The sequence below is a fragment of the Lactuca virosa genome, chromosome 5, assembly GCF_052849685.1.
Source record: "Lactuca virosa cultivar CGN04683 chromosome 5, Lactuca_virosa_CGN04683_v6, whole genome shotgun sequence".
Lineage (NCBI taxonomy): Eukaryota > Viridiplantae > Streptophyta > Magnoliopsida > Asterales > Asteraceae > Lactuca > Lactuca virosa.
In genome coordinates this window covers 331,746,568-331,761,489 of record NC_136430.1, presented here as the reverse complement: position 1 = coordinate 331,761,489, position 14,922 = coordinate 331,746,568, and the positions used below count along the sequence as shown (strand labels likewise).

Below are 14,922 nucleotides of genomic sequence, written 5' to 3'. Positions count from 1 at the left end.
TTGGGTCCTTGATACCGGTTGTGGTATTCATATCTATTCTGATTTGCAGGGACTAAGAAGAAGTGAGAATGTGGAGCATGGAAGAATAAACTTAATCATGGGGAATAGGAAAGCTTTACCTGTCACCAAGATTGGAGTTTATACTTTATCGCTAAGTAGTGGGTTTAGTTTAGATTTGAATAAATGTTGTTATTCGCCAGAAATGGCAAGAAATATTATTTCCTTTCATGCATTGTATAAACAAGGTTTCACCTTTTCATTTGATAATGAAGTTGGTTCGATTAATGCTTTCTTTAATAATGTTCTTTATTTTAAAGCATTACCTTGTGATGGTGTGTATGAAACTGTATCTGTGGTTGATAACTTAGGAAATAATGTATTGTGTATTGATTCTGTTAATGATAATAACTTGGATAAAGCATCATTATGGCATTGTCGTCTTGGACATATAAGCAAGAAACGCATAGGCCAGCTCCAAAAGGATGGAGTATTGGAGTCATTTGACCTAGAGTCAGATGATAGTTGCGAATCATGCTTACTTGGAAAAATGACAAAGTCACCCTTCACAGGTTCTTGTGAGAGGGGTGAAGGTTTGTTGGATCTTATACACACGGATGTGTGTGGGCCCTTCAAACATGCCACAAGGGATGCTAATCGTTATTATTTGACTTTTACTGATGATTACAGTAGATATGGATATGTCTACTTAATCAAGCATAAGTCAGAGACTTTTGAGAGGTTTAAAGAGTTTAAACAGGAAGTCGAGAACCAATTGGGCAGGAACATTAAGATGCTTCGATCCGATCGAGGTGGTGAGTATCTTAGTTCAGATTTCCTCGACTATCTTAGGGAATGTGGGATTGTCTCACAATTGACACCTCCCAGGACACCGCAGTTGAATGGTGTAGCTGAGAGGCGTAATCAAACCTTGTTGGATATGGTTCGTTCCATGATGAGTCGAGCTTCGCTACCAATCTCATTTTGGGGGTATGCCTTAGAGACTGCCACCCATATCCTTAATCTAGTTCCCACAAAGAAAGTTGCCAAAACTCCTCATGAGATGTGGACTGGTAAAGTACCCAAACTAGACCACATTAAGATTTGGGGTTGCAAGGCTTTCGTAAGACGCGAGACTCATGATAAGCTCGAACCTCGAAGTGAGAGGTGTATTTTCATCGGCTACCCACAGAAATCCTTTGGTTACCTCTTCTACAGACCTAGTGAGAATGTGGTCTTTGTAGCTAGGAGGGCGTTCTTTCGAGAGAGAGAGTTCATAAGCCAAGGAGACAGTGGGAGGCAAGTTGACCTTGAAGAAATTCAAGAGTCAAGTGGTGAAGGAACTTCAAACCCTAGCACTCAACTTGAGGAGGAAACTTCTGTTGAGCCAATTGACAAGTCTGTACCTCTGAGGCGTTCCACAAGGGTTAGGAATGCACCTGAGCATTACTATGGATTCCATATTACTGCGGAAGGTGATACACTTATCAGTGATGAGACACTGATAGGTCTGGATGAACCTAACAGTTACGCGGAAGCCATGGCAGGCCCTGAGTCAGCCAAGTGGAAAGAGGCAATGGACAGCGAGATACAGTCCATGTATGACAATCAAGTTTGGAACTTGGTTGAGAATGTACCAGGTCGTAAGACTGTAGGGTGCAAATGGATCTTCAAGAAGAAGACCGACATGGATGGTAATGTACACACTTATAAGGCACGACTGGTTGCAAAGGGTTTCTCACAAACTCCGGGAGTTGATTATGATGAAACCTTTTCTCCAGTGGCCAAGATTAAGTCTATTAGGGTTCTGTTAGCCATAGCCGCATTTCATGACTATGAAATATGGCAAATGGATGTCAAAACCGCTTTCCTTAATGGAAAGTTGGCTGAGGATGTTTACATGAGTCAGCCAGAGGGTTTTGTCAACACAGAGTACCCTAATAGAGTGTGTAAGCTTGAGAAATCCATTTATGGGTTAAAGCAAGCACCTCGCAGATGGAATCTTTGATTTGATGAGAAAGTCAAGGAATTTGGCTTTTCTAGGAGTGAAGATGAATCTTGTGTATATGTCAAGGCTAGTGGGAGTATAGTTAGCTTTTTGGTACTGTATGTGGATGACATACTACTCATAGGAAATGACATCCCAACTCTGCAGGAAGTTAAGTCCTGGCTTGGGAAGTGTTTCTCTATGAAGGACCTAGGAGAAGCTGCCTATATTCTAGGGATAAGGATCTTGAGAGACCGGAGTAAAAGACTAATTGGACTTAGTCAGAGTACTTACTTGGATAAGGTGTTGAAGAGATTCGGCATGCAGGACTCCAAGAAAGGAGAGTTACCCATCCAGAGTAACGCCAGATTGAGTAAGACACAAAGCCCTAGTACTGAGGCTGAGATAGCAGAAATGAGTCGAATACCTTATGCTTCGGCTGTAGGATCGATCATGTATGCTATGACGTGTACTCGACCTGATGTAGCCTTTTCTTTGAGCATGGTTAGCAGGTATCAGGGGAACCCTGGCAAGGCACACTGGACTGCGGTAAAGAATATCCTCAAGTACCTACGGAGGACTAAGGACTGGGTCCTTACCCTCGGTGGGAGTGAAGACTTGAGAGTTGTAGGCTATAGTGATGCTAGCTTTCAGACTGATAGGGATAATTTCCGCTCTCAGTCAGGCTGGGTCTTTACCTTAAATGGAGGAGCAATTTCTTGGAAGAGTTCCAAGCAAGAGACAGTGGCTGATTCAACTTGCGAATCAGAGTATATAGCAGCTAGCGAGGCAACAAAGGAGGCGATATGGCTGAAGAACTTCATTGGAGACCTTGGAGTTGTACCAGCTATTAAAGAGCCAATGGAAATTTTCTGTGATAGTGAAAGTGCAGTTGCCTTAGCCAAGGAACCAAGGGATCACGGGAGATCCAGACACATCGACAGAAAATACCATTTCATCAGACATCGAATAGAAGAAGGACTCCTCGTGGCAAAGAGGGTATCATTGGATGAGAATCCAGCAGATCCCCTCACGAAGGGACTGACTCGGGTTAAGCATCTCCAACATGCTCGGAGCATAGGGCTGAAGGATGATATTAGATTTAGTAGTTAGATAACCTTGAAATTTGTAAAGTGTAATTGACATTAGATGATGAATAAAAGGTGTTTTATTTATGAGTAAAGTGTTGCTATCTCATGTCGATCGTTTACTATATTTCTTTTGCATGTTTTGACTTCGAGAATAATTATGTTTGGTATATCATATTATTCGAACCTCCACAGTCGGTCATATGTCGGAAGTAGGTATGAATCAAGACTGTCATGATTGGTTGCAGAGGTCTAAGTTGTTGGACATGGCTACAACACTCATGAGTGCTCATAAGTTCTGATCATTGGACTCAACCCACGCTCACTGGAATCACTTCATGGAATTTATCTCGAGTGATCGTGAGACGGTAATATCATATAAGTCTTCAAACCTAGAGATATGATTTGTTACTTATGAGTTGGTTATGCATTGATTGTACGTTAACGCATTGGTAACTCGATTTTATAAAACGTGCTTTTGTGTATAATTCAATGAGTGGTAGAACAAACATATGAGTTGAAGTTTATCTGTTCCTTCTTGGATTAGAAGCTGATATTTGGGCCCCTCGATGATTTTGTTTTGACCTATGTACCGGGCCCGGTCAGAACTAAGTTGATGTGTTCAATTAAGTTCTTTGTCAAACAAATCGGAAATCGGGAAACAAACTACTGGACAATAAGTAAGACATTGTTCCATGTATTTGTCCGGCTGAAATCTAGAACAGAGGATTATATGATCACTTATCTTAAATGGCGTATCATCATCTTCTCAGTTCCGAGAGACCTTGAAAGAGCTACGATTGCCGATCGGTTCCTGAAGTATTGCAGTTATAGTTATTAGACTTATCCAAGTGGGAGACTGTTGGATAAGGTGTATAAGTCCATAACTATTTCTGGTATGTACTTGACCCGACCCGGCATGGTCCATTTGGGTTGCATGGCACCATACAATTGGATAAACTAAAATGAGAGAAATAACACTTATGGTTTATTAATATATTATAAGTTCTAATATATTAATAATATTATTTAATTAGTTTGATCAAGAATTAATTTAGAATTAATTAAGTGATCAAAAGATAACTAATTAAATATATGGGTAGATTATGTAAATCTTCCATATCTTATATAGTGGGTGATGTGTTAAATTCACTCTAGTCTTAAATTTATAAGGTTGAAATTACCGATACTAGAATTTACTATCGACTTAGGCAAGTGTACCTAATTGAATTTGTAATATAGCAATGGTAAGAACGGATGTCGAACACTTGGGGAAACGAGTATGATTTAATATTAGACTATTTGTCGCTAATTAACTTAAAAGATAAGTAACTTGGGGGAATTTCTAGTAACAAGACAATAATGAGAATTTTAACAATTAAAGTGTAGAATAAATATAGAATAAGAATTGGTTTTTAAGAATCAAGAATGATAAGGATGCTTTCACTTAGATTTAATTCCACCTTTTAGTAATGAATGATTTATATTAAGTGCAATGGATATTATTAGTTATTTACCGATTTCTAAAATTGGTTAAAAATCATGATGTAAATTTTTTACCGTTTTGATAATAAAATTAATTAAAAACAATTGTCATGCAATTAACAATTTTATTAACAATAATTAATTCGTATCATGCAAACATTTGATCAAACTATTCATTTTAGTGGTAGTAAAACAAATAGGAATCGTAAGTTGGTCGTACGATATAAAATATACATGTTAAATTTTTAGTATTTTATTTTGCCCAATTCCTAGAATATTGTCCTTTACTAATCATAAATATCAATGGTTATGAAAAATTTATGATTCAAGATAATATAATTAAAGTGATCTTTTAAAAATATTAACTTAGTTATGGGAAAATTAATTACAAAAACTTAACATATACAAATAAATGATCAAATATGCATGATAAAATAAATAACAATTAATATCCGAATAATATAAATCAAATCATATTTTCAAGGTTTCATTATCCAAGTGAAAGCAAAGAGAATTTAGCTCATAATTAAGGTTACAACATACATAGAAAACATATTGAGAATGTTAAACATGTCGATAAAACAAACCCGATGTAGTCCCTAATGCCACTGCAATCTTCAATTCCTTAGCTTTTTGACTCTTGAATCTCCAATTGTGGTTCAAAGGTTGGATGGAATTTGGTATAGTGGTGATATGGTAAGAAATTGTATGGAGAAATTTGTGTATCAAAGTGTATGATTCAATGTCCTCTTCTTTTTTTGTGGTGAAAAATGGTGGTATTTATAGTAAAAATTGGAAGAATTAAAAACCAAAAAGAAATGAATTGAGATTGGATCTAATGAAAAAGAATTCAAAAGAAATAAAAAGATGAGAATAAATGGTTGGAAAGTTTAAAGGTGGTGAATTATTGAGTATTGGTTGGAAAGGAATGGGTTTAGAATAGGAAAAAGTGGGGAAAAAATGGTTAAAAAAGTAATGGAATCGGAATTGGCAAATCTGGTACTCAAAACGACGTCGTATTGCCAATGAACAGTACCGAATCGAATTTGGGTCGGAATCCGAGTCGAGGCGCGGATCTGCATGTGAGGTAAAACGAATCGGAGGTCGGGTCGGATCGGGTCGGAACTGGGCGCGGATCGGATTCCGATGACGTCACCGATGACGTCACAGGCGATAAAACACGCGGGTCTAAACCCGGTTCGGATCTCTGGGTCGGGTCGTGTACCGGATCAGTTTGTGAGGGCATTTGGACGCGGGGCGGACGGGTCGGATCTCGGATTCGGTTCGGGTCTTCTGGTGGACGGATCAGGCCGTCTTTGGGCTCCGGGTTTTGGGCTAAATCCGAATTTTTTGTTTCTTTTTTTTATTATTTTTTTTATTTTTTTTTCTTTTTGCAAATTAAATTAAATTAAATTAATTTAATTAATATAAATTATTTAGAAATTAAATAATTAATTCCCAATAATTTATTTTAATTAAACCTCATTAATTAAATTAAATTCTTTTTATATTTATATTTTGTTTTTCTCGACTTTCCAACGCGGCTATCTTTGAATTCTTTGACTTTTTGATCTCGTTTTTCTTCGTGTAATTTCTTTCACTTCTTTTTGCGGATTTTTGCATGTTTTCTTCTCCTTTTTCCTCAGAAATGATTTTTAGCTGTAAAATGGAATTTCAAACTTTATAAGTACCTTTTATCTTAAATCATACCAAAATATAGCTAAAAATACATAAATATCGCTCGAAATATATGTATAATTATTGCGATATCAAAATACCCCACACTTGAACTTTGCTTGTCCTCAAGCAAAACTGACTTTAGCATGTCATCATATCAAAACCTTCATCACCAACATTGTTTAAGACAATCCAACTTGAACCCAGCCATTACATCGAAACCTCAATGCATACATTTGTGTCTAATGATTCTTAAAACTTCCCCAATCCTAAATACTCACAATCTTCATAAACACTTGCCCACTTCTTTTGAACAACATTCATTTTATGCATCCCTCCGAATATATCCTCAGAAATCTTTCTTAACCTCAAAGTATTTTTACTAAGTCCCCAAGCATACATATGGAAAAATAACCTAGAAATAAAAATTACAATAACTAATAACTTGGCAAATTGCCTTTATTCTAGAGTCTTCATTGATTTTTGGAATTTTTCTTCATGATATTTCTTGATCTTCATAGCTTTGTAGACTTTTCTTTTCTTTTTCTTTTTCTTTTTTTTTTCTTTTTTTTTCTTTTTTTTTAACTAAAAATCCTAAAAAAAAAAAAATATGCTTAAGCAAGGGAACTTAACTTCAACCATTATTGGTTAGAGATATTAGTCTAGAGTGCAATGACTACATAAGCTTTCCTGGATATATTTCTGGTACACGATGCTAAACATATTATGGCCCTCAAACTAAGCAAGGTTGTGTTTTTGTACCATGATTTCACTAGGATAGGGAAAACACAAATGTACTATAACATACTATTGGTTCAATTAAACATTTGAGTTCGCATTGGATCATCCCACACAATGTTAGTAAATTGGTTTCCTTATTCGACCCCCTTGGTATCGCAATAATTGGATCATCCCACACAACGTTAGTAAATTGGTTTCCTTATTCGACCCCCTACCCCACACTTAAATCATACAATGTACCCATTGTATGCAAAAGTAAAGAACATAAAGGTAAAAAGGGAGAAAAAGGAACAGACTCCCCTGGGGTATTGTAGTGGCGAGGTCGAAATTCTGATCTGCGTGGGACAAGTGTTTGGTACACTTTTCTGTTTGTGCTGTTGAAGTGCATGTAACTCATTTCTTTTTGAACCAGCTGGATATTTAGGAAAAAGTGGCATCTGAGTCTTTTTCCGCACAATTTCTCTGAACAGGTGCATTTACGTGTCGCGTATAATATTTGAACACGTCGCGTAATGCAATTATTGGGATCCTCTACGCGTTTCTTGAATTTAACGCTGTGTATACTGGCCACGTACACATTGCGTTATTAGAACAATTACTTCTTTTCGCTGAGTGAATTTGATTTGACTTGTGTCGGCCGAACACTTGCTTTATCCTTCGAATAAAACTCTCCCGTTGGTCAGTATCAGCTTCAGTTCTTCATCCTGTTCTTTGTGGGGAATCACCCCACACTTATGTGATGCCACTTCTCCTATTGTAATTTGCATTTCAGAAATTTACTTTACACCATTCTGACCATCACCTGTTTCTAAGCTGAAAAGTAACTTTCACAGAAAAATAAAACCATTAAAAAGCACTTTTATTGAAAACACAAACTAAAAAGAAAATTCACACCAAACATACAGAAAATAAACACACCAAATTTAAAAATCAAAACAAACATCGGGTTGCCTCCCGCAAGCGCTTCTTTTTAACTGAGTCATGAGCCAGACTCTACCCCTCACTTAATTGTTTTCAGTGAGTTGGAGGGGTATATCCTCTTTCTCTTCTTCTTCTAACATTCCTTCCTGGTAATGCTTCACTCGATGTCCATTTACCTTAAAGCTTTCTCCATCTTTTCCAATTAGTTCGATTGCACCATGTGAAAAGACTTCTTTTATTGTGAATGGACCGTACCAACACGTCTTCAGTTTACCTGGAAAAAGTTTCAACCTGGAATTGAATAGCAATACTTTTTCTCCAGGGGTAAACTTTTTGTCTCTGCTTAATCTTTTATCATGCCATTTCTTTGATTTCTCCTTGTAGATTTGAGAGTTTCCATAAGCTTCATCCCTTAATTCTTCCAGAGCATTCATCTGCATAAGACGGTTAGTTTTAATTTCCACAGGATCAAAGTTGCATGATTTCAATGCCCAAAATGCTTTATGTTCGATTTCGACTGGCAAATGACATGCTTTTCCAAAGACCATCCTATATGGTGTACTACCAATAGGTGTTTTGTATGCAGTTCGAAATGCCCACAGCGCATCATTAAGTTTATCTGCCCATTCCTTCTTGTTACTTCCCACTGATCGTTCCAGAATTCTTTTTAAAGCTCGATTTGTGACTTCAGTTTGCCCACTGGTTTGTGGATGATAGGCCGTTGCGATTCTATGGTGAACACCATATTTTTGCAAAACCTTTTCCAGTTGGGTATTGCAGAAGTGTGTACCCCTGTCACTGATCAGAGCTTTAGGGAAACCAAAACGTGAAAACAGATTCTTTAAAAACTTGACTACTACACGAGCATCGTTAGTGGGTAAAGCTTTCGCTTCAGCCCACTTTGATACGTAGTCAACAGCTACCAAAATATATTTGTTTCCTCGTGAGGAAGGAAATGGTCCCATAAAATCGATTCCCCAAACGTCAAAAATTTCACATACTTGGATGCTGTTTTGGGGGATCTCATTTCGGGAAGAGATGTTACCGGCCCTTTGACATGCATCACATTCTTTCACGAAGATGTGAGCATCTTTGAAAATCGTAGGCCAGTAAAATCCAGCATCAAAGATTTTTCTTGCTGTGTAATTAGCACCATGATGCCCCCCAGTCGGTCCAGCGTGACATCCTTTCATGATCTCACGACTTTCTTTTCCGAATACGCATCTCCTTACTACATTATCCGCGCAACTTCGGAATAAGTAAGGGTCATCCCAATAATAGTGCCTGAGGTCCGAAAAAAATTTCTTCTTCTGTTGATGTGTCATTCCTTTAAAAAGAAATCCTGCAGCCAAGTAGTTTACAATGTCTGCATACCAAGGTACCTCTTCACCTATCATCATCAAGGATTCATCTGGAAATTTGTCATTTATTTCAGACTCCTTGAGTTCTTCGATGTTGGGATTCTCTAATCTGGACAAATGATCAGCAACCACATTTTCCATGCCTTTCTTGTCTTTAATCTCGATGTCAAATTCTTGGAGTAACATGATCCAACGAATTAATCGTTGCTTAGAGTCTTCTTTCCTGAATAAATACTTCAAGGCAGCATGATCAGTAAAGACAATAGTTTTTGACAAGATCAAGTAAGAGCGAAATTTCTCAAAAGCATAAACCACAGCAAGCAATTCTTTTTCAGTTGTGGTGTAATTTGCTTGAGCGGGGTTTAACGTCTTGCTGGCATAGTAGATTGGCTGAAAATGTTTCTCAATTCTTTGTCCCATAACTGCTCCCACTGCAAAATCACTAGCATCACACATTAATTCAAATGGCAAATTCCAATTTGGAGCGACCATTATCGGGGCTGTTGTTAATTTTTCTTTTAAATTGTTGAAAACATTTAAACAATCTGAAGAAAAATTAAACTTTGCTTCCTTTAACAGAAGTTGAGTCAAAGGGCGCGTGATTTTTGAAAAATCTTTTATGAACCTTCTGTAAAATCCTGCATGACCTAGAAAACTTCTGACCCCTTTGACGTTGGTTGGAGGTGGCAATTTTGATATTGTCTCTATTTTCGCTTTGTCCACCTCAATCCCCTCCTTGGAGATTTTATGCCCTAGTACAATGCCTTCTTGCACCATGAAATGACATTTCTCCCAGTTCAAAACCAGATTTGATTCTTCGCATCTAGCAAGCATTTTGTCTAGATTAGCTAAACATGCATCAAAGGAATCTCCAAACACTGAAAAATCATCCATAAACACTTCCATGAAGTTTTCCACCATGTCGTGGAAAATGGCTGTCATGCATCTTTGGAAGGTTGCAGGAGCATTGCAAAGTCCGAATGGCATTCGTCTGTATGCAAAAGTTCCGTATGGGCAAGTGAATGTTGTCTTTTCTTGATCTTCAGGAACGATAGGAATTTGAAAGTATCCTGAGAAACCATCTAGGAAACAATAGTAAGCATTTCCAGAAAGACGTTCTAGCATCTGATCGATAAAAGGAAGGGGGAAATGGTCTTTGCGGGATGCATCATTTAACTTTCGATAATCGATGCATACTCGCCACCCTGTAACTGTTCTTGTTGGTATCAGCTCATTCTTTTCATTGATTATGATGTTCATTCCTCCCTTCTTTGGGACAATGTGAATGGGGCTTACCTATGGACTGTCTGAAATAGGGTAGATCATTCCCGAATCTAAGAGTTTTACGATCTCTTTTCTCACAACTTCTTGCATTTTCGGGTTCAGTCGCCTTTGTGGTTGGACTGCTGGTTTTGATCCTTCTTCCATCAAAATTTTGTGAGAACAATAGGATGGATTTATTCCTTTGATATCAGAAATATTCCATGCTATAGCTTGCTTTCTCTTTTTCAAAACTTCAATCAACCTCTCTTTTTCATGCGGTGAGAGATTTGTAGCGATGATCACAGAGAATTGCTCATTATTTCCTAGGTATACGTACTCCAAATGATCAGGTAAAACTTTCAACTCACTTTTGACATCGGAGTCAAAAGGTGTTTCTTTGTGGTGTGCTTCCTCTTTTTCTGATTTACTATCCGTGTAGTCTTCTTTTTGATTAATCTCCTCCAGCAGCTTTTCCAGTTCTTTCAGATCTTTTTCAGCATCAAACGTATCTTCTCCAAGTTGCATCATGCTTTCAATGTCTTTATCTTTTACTTCCAATATCTCATTTTCCAATAAGTTATCAAAAACATCAGCAAAGAAAACTTCATCATCACTCACCTTGGAGTGCTTCATTGCTCTATCAAGACCGAAGGTGATAGCATCAGTTCCGACTCTTAGTGTTAACTTTGATCCATGAATGTCAACTAATGCTCTTGCAGTGCTTAAGAATGGTCTTCCCAAAATAATAGGAACTTCATTGTCTTCTTCCATATCAAGCACTACAAAATCTGCAGGAAATACGAACTTGTCAACTTTCACCAGTAAGTCCTCCACTATCCCTTTTGGATACGTCACTGATTTGTTTGCCAGATGGATTGCCATTCGAATTGGTTTTGGTTCCGGTAAATCAAGTTTCTTGAAAAACGAATATGGCATAAGATTTATACTTGCTCCTGAATCAGCCAGAGCATGGCTGAGACCCAAATTACCAAATTGGCACGGTAAAGTCAGACTTCCTGGATCTCTCATTTTCTGAGGAAGTTTGTTCAACATGGCTGCTGAACATTGTTCGTTTAATACTACACTTGAAGCTTCCTCCATTTTCTTTTGGTTAACAAGCAAATCTTTCAGAAATTTTGCATATTTGGGCATTTGAGCCATAGCTTCAATGAATGGGATGTTGATATGCAAGGATTTGATATGATCGATGAATTTGCGATAGTCCTCCTCCTCTTTTTCCTTCCTCAAGCGTTGAGGGAAAGGAATTGGTGGCCTATATGGTTTGACAACTGGAGTGGATGTAGTTGTCTCAACCGGAACTGGTTCTTTTTCCTTCTCTTGGGATTGTGAAATAGTAGAAGGTTCGTTAGTATGAACTGGAACTAACGGCTCAAGATTTTTTCCAGTTCGAGTTGTTATTGCTTTGACATGAGCAGTCGGATTTGTCTCAGTGTTACTTGGTAATGTTCCAGGAAATCGCTCTTGTAGTACTCTCGAAATTTGCCCGACTTGGTTTTCGATGTTCAACATCGAAGCTTGTTGATTTCTTAGAGCAGTTTCAGTTGTTGATCCGATTCTTTTCACCAACTCTTCTGTATCTCGATGTCTTTTATAAGATGCTTCTGCAAATCTGGCCATCATTTCTTCGAAAGTTGGCTTCTTTTCTTGCACAATTTGCTCCAATGGTGGGTTTTTTTGGTAGAAACCTTGACCGCTTTGTCTCCATTTCCCTTGCATCTCCATTTCCTTCTTGTATTCATCGAATGGTTTCCAGTTGTTCCGAGGCTTCCTTTCATCGTATCTATCTCCAGATGAGTAGCATACATCAACCTTTTGATTCCCATCTTGATCTAATGGACAATCTCTTTCAAGATGTGGTCCACTACAGTTGTCACAGCCGACTTGGATAGCATGAATTGTCTGATTGACCTTTTTCATGTCTCTTCCTAATGCATCCAATTTTGCATTTAATGCTGCCAAGCCATCTGAGCTCTCTCCTGTTGATCTTTTTCGGAAAGATGAATCTCGTGAAGAATGCCACTGATGTGAGTGTTGGGCGAGTTCCTCGATTATTGCTTTCCCGTCAGCTGGATTTTTCTTAGGAATGGGTCCTTGAGAGTCAACTAACTGACGGGTACAAACATCGATCCCGTTATAGAAAGTCTGCACGACCTGATGTGGATTTAGATCATGTTGTGGACAATTTTGCAGCATTTCTTTATAATGGTCCCAAGCATCATACAGTGTCTCATCTTCAAGCTGCTGAAAATTTTGAATTTTCATTTTCATCTTCGCAATTTTGCATGGTGGGCTAAATTGTTTTGTAAATTTTGATCTTAAACCTTCCCATGTGGTAATCGTAGGTTCAGATTTTATCCAACGTTTTGCAGCTCCTTGTAGTGTTATTGGAAACACTCTAAGCATGACTGCATCTTTGCTTACTCCAACAATGTTGAAGTAGTCAGCTATTTCGAGTACAGCTTCGACATGTTGGTTCGCATCTTCATCTTCTCTTCCGGCAAAAGGAGTTTCTCGTAGAAGGTGAAGAAATTGTCCTTTTAATTCGAAATTTGTTTGGGCTGGTATCGCTGGACGAATGACTCCATGATCATCTCCGTCTCTAGTACGGCTTGTATATTCCTCTAATGAAAGGAGGGCTAGATCGGTCATTGTTTGGTTTTCTCGGATTAGTTGGTGAAACGTGCGTTCGGGCTCTTCTAAAGGTGGAACGAAAGTGAAATTTGAACTTCGGGTCATATATTAGGGAAATTCTATCTTAAAGTGAATTGATTATACTGCATAAATTATTTATTTAATTTTTGTGTAATACTTTGACTATCAAATAGAGAACATACAGAGAGAGGCAGCCGGGAGGCAGGATCATTTCGGTGTATATTATAAATATAACTTTTCTGGAATCCAGCAACCAAAACCAACGTACCAATTCCAAACACCGTTCTGGTAAGTAGAATTACTCGTATTACACGCGAATTAAATAAGGTTATTCATGCAATATAAACATGGCTCTGATACCATTTTTTTTTATTTTTAATTTTTTTTAATAAGTAAATTTAACAATCTATAATTAACTAAGGAAATTTAACAACCTATAATTAACTTACAACTAAGGAAATTTATGCAATACTAAATTAAAAGAAAAAAAAAATATAATATATTTTTTTTTTTTAAAATTTTTTTTTTTAAAATTTTTAATAAGTAAAATTAATATTTTAAATCAATTTCGTCTTTTTTTTTTATTAATTTTGTTTTTAATATTTTCCTTTTAAAAATTAAAATTTTTTTTTTATTTATTTATTTATTTTTTTTTACGTTAACTAACAAACAATAAGACTAAACCAAATAAAACCGTTTCCCCGGCAACGGCGCCAAAAACTTGATGTGTTAAATTCACTCTAGTCTTAAATTTATAAGGTTGAAATTACCGATACTAGAATTTACTATCGACTTAGGCAAGTGTACCTAATTGAATTTGTAATATAGCAATGGTAAGAACGGATGTCGAACACTTGGGGAAACGAGTATGATTTAATATTAGACTATTTGTCGCTAATTAACTTAAAAGATAAGTAACTTGGGGGAATTTCTAGTAACAAGACAATAATGAGAATTTTAACAATTAAAGTGTAGAATAAATATAGAACAAGAATTGGTTTTTAAGAATCAAGAATGATAAGGATGCTTTCACTTAGATTTAATTCCACCTTTTAGTAATGAATGATTTATATTAAGTGCAATGGATATTATTAGTTATTTACCGATTTCTAAAATTGGTTAAAAATCATGATCTAAATTTTTTACCATTTTGATAATAAAATTAATTAAAAACAATTGTCATGCAATTAACAATTTTATTAACAATAATTAATTCGTATCATGCAAACATTTGATCAAACTATTCATTTTAGTGGTAGTAAAACAAATAGGAATCGTAAGTTGGTCGTACGATATAAAATATACATGTTAAATTTTTAGTATTTTATTTTGCCCAATTCCTAGAATATTGTCCTTTACTAATCATAAATATCAATGGTTATGAAAAATTTATGATTCAAGATAATATAATTAAAGTGATCTTTTAAAAATATTAACTTAGTTATGGGAAAATTAATTACAAAAACTTAACATATACAAATAAATGATCAAATATGCATGATAAAATAAATAACAATTAATATCCGAATAATATAAATCAAATCATATTTTCAAGGTTTCATTATCCAAGTGAAAGCAAAGAGAATTTAGCTCATAATTAAGGTTACAACATACATAGAAAACATATTGAGAATGTTAAACATGTCGATAAAACAAACCCGATGTAGTCCCTAATGCCACTGCAATCTTCAATTCCTTAGCTTTTTGACTCTTGAATCTCCAATTGTGG

General features: G+C 36.5%; 1 protein-coding gene across 1 annotated transcript; it reads right to left on the bottom strand.

The window, feature by feature from the left end:
• Nucleotides 1-10,553: 10,553 nt before the first annotated feature.
• LOC145113239 (uncharacterized) lies at nt 10,554-13,190 on the bottom strand. The gene has a single exon (XM_079049346.1). It carries the CDS (start codon nt 13,188-13,190, stop codon nt 10,554-10,556), a length of 2,637 nt encoding a protein of 878 aa, XP_078905472.1.
• Between the last annotated feature and the right edge of the window lie 1,732 nt (nt 13,191-14,922).